Here is a 15,102-nt window from a genome sequence, read left to right as displayed (position 1 = left end):
AAACATAGTTTTTCTAGATAGCCTTGTTCCTAACATTGCCATTCACAGCAAGGTTCAAGACTACCCAAAGGTAACTGAAAACGTATTTCAAATAAGTAAATAAATATAAAAGTGTATATGTGTAAACACAAACACACCCACACCAAACTAAAACAATTTACACATGGAAATTCAAACTAATGTAATTTGGAAAGTGGTAGTAAACTTACTTATAAGCTAGCTAACTGAACCTACCTTCGAAGGCAGTATACTTCGGATCAAATTCAATGATGCCTTCTGCGTTATCATTTTTCATTATTATGATTCGAACAATGGAGATGTTTCCTATTTCGGGAGGTTGATCTATCTGAAGTCCATTTTCTTGAATGGTAAAATCATACCCTCTTCCAAAGTCATACAAATGAAAATAAAATAAAACAACAACAACAAAAATACATAATTGCATAGCATGAATTAAAAGGTCCTCTTAGCTCCTACAACTTAGTTCTATAAAGTATTGCAATACTTTTAAAGATCCTCAACATTAAAATATTCTTTTTCCTGAAATGATGTTTTGAAACAAATTTCTGTGTTGCTCCCAATGATTGGTGCCTGTACAAAGCCAAAACTAATATAATGTTACTAAACTTGGGCAATGGGAAGATAATAAACTGTGAGGAAATCAGAAAGATGCTGTCGTAAAATGAACCTTTGGGAATCACAGCTGAATACATATGCAGTAATAGACCTAGTGCACTCAGAGATAGGTAAGTAAGCAGGCGGCCTTGAGATTTACAGTGTTAGGTTAAGATGATTTATTTAAAGAAATAATGAGTGTCATGACACTAATTAAATTTCAAACTAAATCATCAAGATTCAAAAAAAATCTCTCTCAATACCAACTTGAGCAACATAGTGAGACCTTGTCTCTGCTAAAAACTAATTTTAAAAAATTAGCCAGACATGATGGCACATGCCTGCAGTCATAGCTATTTAGAAGTCTGAGGTGGGAGGATCCCTTTAGTCCAGGCATTCAAAGTTGCAGTGAGCTATGATTGTGCCACTGCACTCTGTCCCGGGTGACACAGCAAGACTTTGGAAAGAAAGAAAAGGGGAAAGAAAGAAAAAGAAAGAAAAGTATTTCAATTTCTACAGAAACCAATAAGCAATTCCTCTATCCTTAATATAGATGGTAGTTTACTTCTGTAATGATACTTCTGCAAAAGAAGTCATTTTTTAGATTAATATTATTCCCATCAAACAAAGCTTCAACTTCCGATAAGCTTCAACTTATCGGCTAAAAAATGCCGATAAACCATTTTAGTCCTTCCTTCAATTCCCAAATTCTATTCTGGTATTTATACGCTACCAAGTGTTGAAAGACTGAGAGTTGGTGAATTATATAAAAGGCAAAATTAGAAAATTGAGGTTTGGAATATTAAATGATAAGAGTAACTGTTACCAGTAGTCTGAAATGGGCTGTAGATTAGCTAATTGTACTACTTACCTTTTGAGATCAAAGAAAACCTAGAAATTTTTCTGGAAGGAAAACTTGTTTCCCCAGAACTAAACTTACATAGAAACTGCTTTTTAAAAAAATAGTAGCAAAGAAGACAAAATCCTTAAGCTCTAGCTGGTCAATAACACAAATATGATCTCACACTAAATGAGCTACTTTTACCAAATTGCATTTATTTAATTAAAGTAGTCAGTGATCAGCTCAAACTTTTTACTATATTTACTAGGAGTACAAATTCACTCTCATTGCCAGGCACAGAATCATTTTTGGGAAATCTAAGATTTGAAGGGTATGTGAGCCCACAATACATTTTTTTTTCCCAGATGGGATGATATACACTTAAGTCACTGAGTGACATATTTTAGTTTAAAAAAGTTTTTAAAGCATGATATTCACATTACAAATGCAAAAATATTTTCATGCATAAGAAAAATTTCTTTATGATTCTTCTAAATGCAGGCATTATTCTAGTTGAAGGGCCCACCTATCTGCTATCTGGGCAGAGGTGCTGATAGGTCTCTCTCAACCTGTGAGTACTTAAACATGCTAAAAATGTTTTTCCACCTCATCAAATCTGCCCCACTAAATCAGGGAATAAAAGAGACTCATTATGGTTAGTTAATTCATGATCTTTCTTGAAAACATGGTGCACATTAATGGCCAACTAGCTTTCACTCAAATTTTTCCCCACTTTAAAACTATGGGGCAAGCATCTATGTCATTCACCCACAGAGAAGACAATACAGACTTCAGATGCACCAATGAAAGAAATCCCTCCCTCCAGCCCTTTCACAAGTATGGAAATCAAAAGAAGCAAATTTAGCCACACCAGCTGACCTGTGATTTAGAGAGCTGTTAGGCTGTTTCTTCATCAATTAGAAGCCCACATCATATTCAACTTCCTGGCTACCCAGAGCGAGTCCACCCAATAGAAACACATACTTTCAATTTTCAGAGGGAAGTTATATTTAAGAAAATTTTTAAAAAACCCAGTCATTGTCATAATTTCCCTTCTATGTCCTGTTCTAATGTCACACAAATCTGAGAAACAGTAGGGAAAGAACTGCTTTAGAGCTCAGTATTAATCTCTACACAATAGAACTTTCTCTTTCTCTGCTCTTTGCTTTCTTTTTCCTAATTTCCTTTCTCCTTTACCTTCCCTGGAGTTCCACGTTTGTAATTGTTAGAGAAAATTCCTCCGGGCCTTCAGGATGGTCATCATCAAGGATTTCAACATGCAGACTTTTTCGCATCTCCCCAGATTCAAAGAGGAGCTCCCCTGCTGCAGGAACAAAATCCAAGCCCGCTTCCGCTGTCCCGCTCATCGTCTCGTACCAGAGTCTCACGCGGCCAAAATCTCCACCGGAACGGATGATTGTGATGTTAACCTATGCAAAATGCATTTTCTTATTTGATTTGGATGTTTAATCACCAGACAATACTGTCTGTAACTAAAGGTTCTATTTACCAGGATTGTGTTAAAATTACATATAAGGTTATAAAATTATATACATTATATGCTAAAATAATGATGTTTGGAGCAAATTAATCAGTTTGTGAAAACTTTGGAATAGAAACAAGAAAACATTTTAATACCTAAAAATAAAAATGATATTAAAATCTTAAGCATTTCATACTATACCCTCTGTGCTTCTGACACTCGAAGTTGCTCATGTGAAAAGGCAAATTGGCCGTAGGGAGAGTCGCTGGCCACCATCGTGATGTTGGCAGTGCTGCTGGATTCACTCAGAACTCCTCCCTCACTGACTGCAGTGAGCTGAAACTCATAGAAGCTTTTTTCCTCAGGAATGTCATCATTCAAAGCCTAGAGAAAGACAAAGAGTCATCCACAGTAGAATCTGTGGAATTTCAAGAAAAACTCCTAACCTCTAAATAATAACAACAGATTTTGTAATATTAATCTCCTCCTCATTCCCACTCTTAGCCCCACACACAGGCACCTCCACAATAACAAATGCTGTTATATTAACCTTCTCCCCAATCTCCACTGTCAACCGTACACACACACCACACACACATACATGCACGCCAACAACCACAAATGCTGTAATATTTACCTCCTCCCCATCCCCCACTTCTAACCACACACACACAAACACACCCACATATACACATATGCTCACACATGCGCACTCACCAGCACACAGAGTAAAGGGCATAACAGAAACCAGCTAATATTGATACCTGTATTACTACAATGACTGCAGACTGTTCATCTCGCATTGTCAGTTTTCCTGATGTTTCAGCAAATTCCCCCACAGAAGGAGGGGATATCCTCCAGAACACTGTGACCTCCCCCAAAATCCCTGGGCCACGAACAAGGCTACAACAATAAACAAATGTATATCCAATACATTTCAATTGAAGGTACTTTTCTTAAACATTTTCTCTGTCTTTTAACAGTAATCAATTTTCATCCACTTCAGTAAGTTTTCTTTTAAATAACCTCATCTACCAACTATAAACCAAAGAAAGTCTTAAAGTTCCAAGATAGTAACACCCAAAGTATTAAGCTAGCGTAAATCTATCTTGACAGGAATATAGGCAAAAACTGATTACTAAAAGCAGAAGGTTTAAAGAAATAAAAAGAAGTATTAATATTTATAGGCTTTTCACTTAACATTCAAGGTACAAAATGTGAAAAGTCTAAGTTCTCTAAAGACTGGAAGACCCTTCATATAAGGGTATGCTGATGGGAAGGGATAGTCTTACTTCTGGATAACTACCATGAGGATAAAGTATAAAGTCAAACCCAGCTATGCCATTGACAGTTGCTTCCCATCCCCCATAAGAAACTTTACGAGAAACAAACTTGCCTATGATCATACTAATTTAGTTATATGATAGGCCCTGATATGGTTTGGCTCTGTGTCCCCACATAAATCTCATGTTGAAGTGTGACCTTAAGTGTTGGAGGTGGGGCCTGGTGGGAAGTGACTGAATCATGGGGACGGACTTCCCCCTTGCTGTTTTCCTGATAGAGTTCTCACGAGATCTGGTTGTTGACAAGTACGTAGCACCCCTCCACCCCTTCCTCCTGCTCCAGCCAAGTAGGACATGCCGGCTCTCCTTTCGCCTTCTGCCATGACTGTAAGTTTCCTGAGGCCTCCCCAGCCATGCTTCCTGTACAGCCTGCAGAACCTTGAACCAATTAAACCTCTTTTCTTCATAAATTATTCAGTCTCAAGCAGTTCTTTATAGCAGTGTGAGAACAGACTAATACAGACTCTGATTTTAGAACACTTGAAAGCAAAATGTTTGGCCCTGATGATGTTCTAAGGAATGATTTTGTAGCTAAGACACACAAGCTTGCAGAGATGAAGTAACTCCCTTATATCACATGTTTAGTAACAGAACAGAGGTGAAAGCATAGATTTTCTGATCTCAACTCCATGTGCTTTCCTTGGTGTAATTTGTGCAAATCACTCAAGAGTCAGAAACCTTCTCATGATCTAACATCAAGATAGGTCAGGATATTATTTCAATTTCTGCCCAAAATTTGTTCTCCTCTCTACAGGATGTTAACAGTATACAAGATGTTAATGCTTGGAGACTATGTATGTATTGAGAATGATAAATTTAAGACTAATTATTTAAATAAAACTTCATAACCCCCACATAGGCAAAGAAAAATCATGAAGTCCTTACCTGATAATAGCGGTACCATTATATTTTGCTGAGGGTTCCCCAATGAGGATGTGCCTAGATGATGAAGCTATCCCAACTTCTCCTGATGATCGCTTATCACCCCGAATAATTATTGATGCACTACCTAAATTCAAGATGATACAGACCGCTTTGTAGCAGATGCACATAAGTCCTTAGTATATGCCTGGAAACTTTCTAAGCACTTTACACACAGGAATCTAGTTCATTCTCATGACTCTCATATCAGTAAGGTATTAATATCCTCATTTTACCTATGACACTGAAGTACATTGAGGTCTTGAAGACATGGAGGCAAATCGCTTGCCCAAGATTACATTTTAATGAAAGGGGCAGAAAAAAAATTGGCAGTAATTTCCCTATCACTCTCATGAAAAGCAAGGGCTCCTCTATCATTGGCATTAATTTGCTTCTACAGTAACCATTTTGCAGCTCACTGCAATTGACTACATAGCTATGTCAACCGGCTATGTGGCAAAAGCAAGACTTCTTGGGGGCACTTTTTCATTTTTAATTTTCTGACTCTATCATTTGACTGTAAGCATTTATAAACCTGTGTCAAATATTTCTATTAAGATGGAAACAGAAAACTATATCAAGTATTTGAGTATCCATATAACTTAGCAGAAACTTAAAGAAAATTGTTTCCAGAAACACATATTAGGGGTTCATGACACAAAGAGCTGGATCACTATACTCTCACTTTCTTTGGCAATAGATTAATGGAATCAAGAGTGGCTTGTCACAGCAAGTACCACAGTCAGACAGAAAGATATTAAGAATTAGGTGCAGTGGATCACACCTGTAATCCCAACACTTTGGGAAGCTGAGGTGGGAGGATCCCAGGAGCCCAGGAGTTCAAGACCAGCCTGGGAAACATAGAGAGACTCCATCCCTGCAAACATAAAAATAAATTAACTGGGCACAGTGTCACATGCCTGTAGTACTAGCTACTCAGGAGGCTGAGGTGGGAGGTTTGTTTGAGCCTGGGAATTCAAGGCTGCAGGAATCTGTGATCACACCACTGCACTCCAGCCTGGGTAACAGAGCAAGACCCTGCCTCAAAAAAATTTTTTTAATATGGTAAATGATTTATCCTGATCCAATCATGTATTCTTCTATGTTTAATTAGACTACGTGACATCTGTCATTTAAACATGATGTAGATAACTAAAGACTTATGAAAGAGTTAACTAAAGCTAACTAAAGACTTATAAAAGAATATGATGCAGTGATGTGATTCCCTTGCTGGAAAATATCCTAAACGAAAATGCAGAAAGTATAACTACCCTAAGTATATACAGTGATAGATACTCTACAATTCTAAAAATTTCCTTGGACATGAAATCTGCTTTTAGCCACATAGGATGGAGTTCTTGATGGCAAAAAAGAAATGTATTAATCACCAAATTTTCATGCTAAAAGTTTCTGAACCAGTTTTTTATGGTTGGTTATTATTATTTATAGCACAATAAAACCATTTTAGAATCATTACTCTTTTCTCTATGGATCCAAAAAAACAAATCATCATATCAACTGGAGGCAAATGAGAATTAAAATGCCTGTTTCTGAAGTGTCAAAATATTTGAGTAACTACTTTCAGATGAAAACAGACGTACATAGGCTATAATGCTAAACATAATATGACACATTTAAAAATAATGTTTTATTACAAAGGTAATGTGTGATAATTGTAAATATGTTTATAAAATATAGGTAATCAAAAACCACTATTAACATTTCAAATAAATAATTCCAAACTCAGGTAAGACATGCACATGACAAAACAGATTACATTTAGCATGCTGTCGCAAAACCTGTTTTCTTAACGTGACAATTATCCATGTAATTATGTGTTCTTAATTTTTAATGTAATTAAGAGTTTTTCCTGTTATGTCACGTTGAATGGCTGCATAGTATTCTGACACATTTAACTACTGGACCATTTAGGAAGCTGACATATTTTATTTTATATTTTATAAACACTGCTACAATAAACATCTTCATTAAAAAAAATTACACAGCTAAGCAGTATGAAATCTTTGACCTATGACCTTACCAAGATTAGGTATTATAATTTTAATTTAAAAAATTCTTAACCTTTAATACATGTGGAAAATGGTATCTTTATGTTTTAGGAATTATAAAACCTAACACTGTCCATTTTTGTAACTATGGGTTATTTTTATTACATTTTTTCTGAGAATTTACTTTTTAATTTCCAAAAATGTGAATTTCTCTTACCTTGTACTGGAGATATTTCTACATCATCAATTGATATCAGCTGAATGGTGAAACGCCTGTCCTCCTCCAACACTGTGTCTTGAAGTGTGTGCAACACAATGGTCTTCTGGGACTCAGTCTACATCCAATGACAGAAAGAGTGCATTTTCCAGATTGAACAAAGCCAAAGTTTGAATGTTGTCATTAGCAGAATAATGTTTACGTCCATAATCATTTTTAAGGGTGTCTTTTTTGTCACTAGAATTATGAGTTGCAGCTAGAAAGAATTACTCCACAAAAATCAGTTCTGAATACAAATTCCACTTAGGTTCTTTATGGGGAAAATGGGAAAAGAATACAACCCCTAAATTTACTGAAAAATGTTAACCGTTGAAAATCCAATCTTTAAAGAAAGCCAGATGATCACACAATGATGTAAGCAGACAAAGGTCATAGACTTTATATTTATAAGAAACAGCTCCATTCAAAGGAGAAAAGAAAGTGTGAATGACATTAGATCACAGTTGTAGGGGCAACCACAGCCCTGAGATACCAGCCATTGTTCATCAGCACTGGATATCCAACTCATGGTATATTTTGCTGATGTTAAATTAGTAATGGCATCTTCTAGTTAACGAAAATATCTAAAGGTAGCAGTAAAGGACCTAACTCATAAGAAAATGTAGTTTTTCTATCCAGGAACTTGGTATTTTACATGCATGTTTCAGTTTTCTTTTACCTTCACCTTTAAGATTTTTTTATCTTTACTCATATCAGTTCCACTTATTTCTTGTTGAATCTATTCCTAGGTATTTTATACTTCTTTCTCATAGTACATTGTTCTCCTTACTGGTAACTCATAAGAATGTTAATGATTTTATTTTTTCTTATTTTTTTCTTGGATCTCAGGTGCATAGTTTGAATTAGTCCTACTCCTGTCAACAGCATTGTTTCTACTGGACAACAAATGGTCTTTTATTATAATTTATTCTTTTTGACCTATTTATTAGCCCATTTCGATCTCCCTTTTCAAAACTCTTCCCATCCTATTATTCATTCTAAAATGCATTGTGTCTCCTTAATTTTTCCTTCAATGCACACTGTTGAGGTTACCCATGTTTTCTTATGTAGATTCAATGTATTTTTTTTTTTTTTTGAGACAGGGTCTCACTCTGTCACCCAGGCTGGAGTGCAGTGGTACAATCTCAGCTCACCGCAACCTCTACCTCCCAGGTTCAAACTATTCTCCTGCCTCAGTCTCCCGAATAGCTGGGATTACAGGTGTGCATTACCATGCTCGGCTTATTTCTGTGTTTTTAGTAGAGACGGGGGTTTGCCATTTTGGCCAGGCTGGTCTCAAACTCCTGACCTCAAATGATCCGCCAGGCTCTGGCCTCCCAAAATGCTGGGATTACAGGCATGAGTCACCGCTCTCAGACTCAACATATTATTTTCATTGCCGTGGGGATTCCATTGTTTGCCTTTATACTATTTGAAAGATTTATCTGACAATGGCTATTTACTATTACAAATAATATTGCCATGAACATCTTTACATACTTCTTTACATGTACAGTAATTTCTTCAAGGTGATACTGATTTTATATACAGTTGGTTCCTCTATTCTTGGATTCCTTATTTGCACATTTGTCTACTCACCCAACTTTGTAACCCCAAAATCAATATTGAGCACTTTTGTGGTAATTTGCAGACATGTACATATTGGCAAAAACTTAGAATCATTAAAATACATTTCTCATGTTTAATAAGCACTATGACTCACACCTGAATAAAGTTTATCTAACATACATATTTTCTCCTTAGGGTACATCACAGCCTTCTTGTGCTTAGGAACACCATATTTCAGCACTACACTTGGGGGCAAATTTAAAGAGTAAACTCACCAACAGAAAGCACAAAAATTTTAAAAAGTGATAATAAATGGACTGGAAAAAGAACATTTGTTTATAACATGAGGGCTGAAACAAAAAGTCAAGGTGTTGGCTTCTTCAACCTAAGCTGGAAATGCACAAATCAGGTGAAACAAATTCTCCAACACTTTCTGTATGTCCCTGAATGACCATGAAAACACCAGAAGTATCGACTTTGGAGGTTGCAAACACACCTTAGTGAGTAGGGAAATTCGCAAGTAGGGGATTGTGAATGATAAGGATTGGCTACTGTGAATCATGAGAATCAACTATATTTTATATGTTTATATTGCCCTCCACCTTATCTACTGTATACATAGGCAGCTCTTCATATGATATGCTCTTCATTTCTCAAAGAAATCTACAACCAGTAAGAGGGGGAAAAGGGTGATTACAGGTGGAAAATCCCAGCCAATGGTTATAAAAGATAGTAATAAATGTCCTGGGATAAAAAGGTGATGGGGAAGTCTCATAGAGGAATAAATTCAGAATATTTCTATTAGAGATTCAAAATGGACTTCAGTATATTAAAGTATCTAAAAATAATCCTGCATACAAAGAGCCTACTTAGCTCAATCAAGGTTTTCCCAAGTCCATGTGAAACTGGAATCCCTTTTTTTCTTTAAAATTCAGAACAATTATTTCTATTCCGCTGAATAGCAGTGCAGACAACAGTTTGAGAAATGGTACTACATATAGGCTATCTCAGGAAAATAGAAATATAAATTTTTCCTGTTTTTAAAAAATTTAAAACCTTTAATTTTTTATCCCATGATGTAGAAAAGGTGTTGAGTTTTAAAAATTTAAAGCCTTTAATTTTTATCCTATGATGCAGATATTAAGTTGAGGTAGCAACCTATTTCATTAAAATGTTTCTAAATTACAATTGTTGTATAAAACACTTTCTAAATGTCTGTAAATTGGTTAGTTTCTTCACAAACATTATTTCATGCAATACTCAGAGCCTTTGTTTAGATTAAGCCTTATTATCGTCATTTTGCAACTAAGAACCCAAATGTGAGAGAAATTAATTTTCCTAAAGTCACATGGCATTAAATAGTAGAGTGAAGACTTGGAGTAAGGTCTAGCTGGCTATAAAATCTATATCCTTTTTACTTTTCAGTGGCTACTTCCCATATCTCAAGAGAACCAAGATTGCAAAGATAGTAGAGGAGAGGAAAATAATACAAATATAGGTGATAGAAGTCTGCAAAAGTATATAAACATTTGGGAAAGGAGAACTAGACAGAACTAAATACTAAACAAGAAATGTGAATCCCAGAAAGATATAAAAAATGTAAGAGAACCTATAAACACCACAGTAAAACAGTGCTCATGAAGAAATGTCAATAGTATCAAATTCTAAGGGGAATCTATGCAATGAAAAATATGTAACCAATTTTTTTAGTGCAATGGATTTTAGCTAGTATGAAAAATAAGTGTTTAAGATAGATTATAAAGTAAAAAGAGCAAGTTACTGAACAGATTGCAGTGTAAAATTCCATTTGTGTAAGAATAAGACACATATGTTTGGATACGCATAAAAATTTTTCAAAGGGTATATAAAAAACTGTCAATAGTGGTTACCTCTGGGAAGTAGGAATACAAGATTCAGAGGGAGTCAGGGGAATTATACTTATTTTTCTACATCCTTCTGTACTGACCGAGGTTTTTTGTTTGTTTGTTTGTTTGTTTGTTTTCCATGAGCACATGTATTTTTACAGCAAATTAAAACAATGATGGAGGAAAGAGATTTCTGGGTTAAACTGGCAGAGACTGGTTGCATGAGTTGTGCCTTCTTCAAATGCACATGTAGACACCATAAAGGGCCAAGACTAAGAGAAAGAAAGAAACTAAAGATTAAAATGTTTCCAAAATATAGGTACAATTTCACTAATGAAGGAATCAGTTTGGAGTAGACTAGAGGATACACATTCCATGCCATGAACCTAAATAACAGGAAGTACCACAAAGGGGGTGTTAAGGTTTGGCTGTGTCCCCACCCAAATCTCATCTTGAATTGTAGCTCCCATAATCCCCACATGTCATGGGAGGGACCTGGCGGGAGGTATTGAATCATGGGGGTGGGTTTTTTCCAGTGGTGTTCTCATGATAATGAGTAAGTCTCACAAGATTTGATGGTTTTATAAAGGGCAGTTCTCCTACACACGCTCTCTTGCCTGCGGCCATATAAGACATGACTTTGCTCCTCCTTCATCTTCTGCCATAATTGTGAGGCCTCTCCAGCCATGTGGAACTGTGAGTCCATTAAACCTCCTTTCCTTTACAAATTACCCAGTCTTGAGCATATCTTTATTAGCAGTGTGAGAACAAACTAATACTGGGGGTAAGACCCATTTCCTGACTTCTTTGAATCCAGGCCACAGAGACTACACTAACCAAGAATAACTGGCTGCCACCTACCTCAGAGCTTTAGTGTTTCCATTGTTATCAGCTCTTTCGTCTTTACGTCAATTCTGAGTTTCCAATTCATAATATGTAGAGAGTAAAAGGAATGGGAGTGATGCACTGCATCCCAGAATTACAGATTTTTCATAAGTACATCTAATAAGGTCTCAGGCAGGGAGCACATATTTTCCTAGAAGCCCTTATAAAATTTTTAAAATCCATACATTGTAAAAATAACAATAAGCAACTATAAAGAAACAAAAGCTTGAGTGGAGATTAAAATAATACTATTTAATAATAAAAATCTCAAAGAAAAAATGCAATTGCAAAACTATAATGTTTATGAGAAACAATAAAATGCAGAATTCAAACTGCAGAAAATTTAATCAGTGATGCATAGGACACATTCGAGTTGTTTTAGAATGCAGAGGAAAAGGTAGAGATAAAAATGATATGCATCATGATTCTCCCTCAAAGTATTGGCATAGTTGTTCTCTGTATATTTCTTTCCTCTTATCTTCCCAGGACCATTTTATTTTTACCAGCCTACAGTGATACTTAACAAAGTTTCTAGAAGTTACTCTGCTAAGAGAAAGACAAGAGAGGAAACACATAATAGGGAGTACTCTTGGGACCAACAACAGTGGATAGGGCAGGAAGGAAGCAGGAATGGGTAGAAGGCAAAGAGTCAAAGTGGGCAGTGAAAAAATAAGGTAAATCATAAAAGACCGAGGGAAAGAGAGGGAGAGCTTTTCAGAACAAACTTCTCTTGAACGTGGCCCTACCCTGCATCTCAGTGGTGGATGCTCTGATGTTCACTAAGATTCCCCTTCTGGAAAGAACTCATTACCCTGTCTGCTGGAAGTGTTTCCAGCAGACAACTCTCATCTGTCAGGGTCCTTTGCAAATTGCCTCATCTGAAGACAACCCCTTCTCACATGGTCAAATGTTCTTCCTGGCATGGTCCATACACAATGACTGCTCAACACAAGATTATAAAACTCACCATCATTCTAACTCAGACAGCTCTGAAGGGTCAGTCCCATTTCAAAACAAATTGTAGTATACTGTAGCGTCAGTTTCAACTGCCTCATGGTTTGCCTTCATCCCTGTCCAATCCTGCTTCTTTCACTTACACAGGTGTTGACCTCAAGAGCACTTCCTAAAAAGTCTCTGGAAACGAATCTCCACCTCATAATTTTCTCCCCAAGGAAGGTGAAGTGCAATATCCCCCTGACTTATCACCTATAGACCATTCATCAGTTCTGGAGAGTTGTATGTTTCTATAAACAGAGTATGGAGCTTAGTTGTCCTGCATAAAGTAGAAATAGGAAAGAATGACTTTGCCCTGTTACCAAGGTAGGACTGAACAGAATTATTGTGAGAATTTCCCTGTAAGATGGGCAATGGTGACTCCACAGTCACTGTTACATTTTGAGAAAGTCCAGAAAACTATTATACAGTAAGCATTGGTACAACCTGGGATGTACCATAGGTATAACAGCTTCTGTAGACTAGGTTTTCCTTATTGCCAATGTGAATACTAAGTTGCTATGAGAACGATTTCCACCTGGGCATTATTGATGGCGTGGATACCACTAGCCATGAATAGAACTGAAAGATGATGAAAGACATCCTCAAAACCAAATTAGAACCTGTGGGAGACATAGATCTTTGTATATATTCAGAACTAGACATACGAAAACAATGGAGCCGTTACACAGTTGTACATGAAATGTACCAGGCTGATGACGAAACAAGTAGATGGAGAGAGTGGAATCTAGAAACAACATCATCCCTCCTAATGCAGTACTCTAAAAATGGATGAACTTATTATTCGCTGGAAGAAAAGATCAGACTATTTGCCATTTTAGTGTAGATTTTATGCTCAAAACAAGAAAACCTTTTTAATCACCTGGGAAGTGTATCTAGCAGTAAGAATCTGGTAACTGCGAAATTATTGCTTCTTATTACTGAGGAAAATATTTATAGACATTTGAAACTAATTTCTAATTTCTAAATGCTCCTCAGGTGAGAGGTTTTCAGATTATGGCTAGGGCACACAACCTAGATGTTTCATGAGACATCACGTGTCAGAAGCTGAGAAGTAAATGGATGGTATTCCTGCAACATCTTGCTTGAGATTTAATACCATCAGGGTAATCACACCTCAAGAATGATGGCAGAACATGTGCATGGCAAATAGACTGCCAGAGGGCATCACTGATGACTTCCTTAATCACATATTGCAATACTGAAGGGAAAAAAGGTATTTGTTTCTGTGCTATCTCATGTTGAAAGCTCTGAAGAAGTCACTAGACTGAAAAAAAAAAAAAAAGTAAGACATGGACCATGGAAACATATTTGGTGGAATTCCTCTGGAAAACCACCTACAGAGCTTTTAATGTTTTTAATGTTTATTCTCTATTCATTCTCAAAAGTGCATAGATTTAGACTTTCTATATCTGCTGTATATCTGCTAGAGCTAATTTCACATAGGTTTTAAAATTTATTTGTCTACATTTATACAGTCTCTTACAATTTTCAATATTTTCTCTCTATTAATAATTATTTCCTTCTTGTCAATTCTTATTTTCTAAGTTTTTTAAATTTATGAATCAGGTTTTATTGATATTTTTGTTTTTTAACTAATTGCATTCTGGTTTCATCTTTACTAATTTAAGAAAGCTGTTTAGGCATTAAATTAAGAAAGCTGTTTAGAATCAAACATGATTTTAAAAGCAAAAACTATAAAAAGAACGACAAATCTGGACTATTTTCTTCTCTTTGGCCTGTTTGTTCATCCCAGAGCAAATATCACACTGCCTTATTTACTTTAACTGTGTATTATCTGACACATTGGCTAAGTAAGGCCACCCTCCATATTCTTCTTTGTGAGTTGCTGGCTACTCTTGGCATTTTGTATTTCCACGTATATTTTATAATCAGATTGTCTCTTCTACCTCCCCATCCTCCCTTCCAGAAAAAGACTTAGGAGTTTGATTGGTAAATACCACTGTCCTGTGGTTAGGTTGGAATTATTCATTAAAAAAAACTCTGTGCTCAGCTTAACTGGGCCCCATATGCTGCTTCCCCACCTTCTTTTGATTATTAAAACTAGCCAAAGAAGGGAAAGAGGAGGAAGAAACTGAGTGCACACAGGCAACCAGAAAAATCACATCCTACAGTGGGTTGGTTGATACTCCAGCCAAGGTTCTCAGGCTCATGCTGATGAAGACAAACAGATCTGTAAATGTCCGACCAAACTTTGAATAGGGGAGTCATTCTTACAAGTTACAGAAACCAACTCCATGGGCCAAAAGATTGTGTTCCTCCTTCAAAGTAGATAGGACC

The 15,102-nt window shown here is 36.2% G+C and overlaps 1 protein-coding gene across 1 annotated transcript in view; it reads right to left on the bottom strand.

Moving 5' to 3' along the window:
• Nucleotides 1–15,102, bottom strand: part of ADGRV1 (adhesion G protein-coupled receptor V1) — a 602,359-nt gene that overhangs the window by 380,454 nt on the left and 206,803 nt on the right. The window contains exons 60-65 of the mRNA XM_003261601.2: nucleotides 7,430–7,547; nucleotides 5,168–5,291; nucleotides 3,704–3,842; nucleotides 3,141–3,323; nucleotides 2,654–2,886; nucleotides 235–383 (exon numbers count right to left, since the gene is read on the bottom strand). Coding sequence (XP_003261649.2) covers nucleotides 235–383; nucleotides 2,654–2,886; nucleotides 3,141–3,323; nucleotides 3,704–3,842; nucleotides 5,168–5,291; nucleotides 7,430–7,547 — 946 coding nt within the window. The remainder of the gene's footprint in view (nucleotides 1–234; nucleotides 384–2,653; nucleotides 2,887–3,140; nucleotides 3,324–3,703; nucleotides 3,843–5,167; nucleotides 5,292–7,429; nucleotides 7,548–15,102) is intronic.

This window comes from Nomascus leucogenys, chromosome 2, assembly GCF_006542625.1.
Source record: "Nomascus leucogenys isolate Asia chromosome 2, Asia_NLE_v1, whole genome shotgun sequence".
Lineage (NCBI taxonomy): Eukaryota > Metazoa > Chordata > Mammalia > Primates > Hylobatidae > Nomascus > Nomascus leucogenys.
Note: the sequence above shows the minus strand (reverse complement) of the source record. Positions and strands in the feature narration are given on the sequence as shown.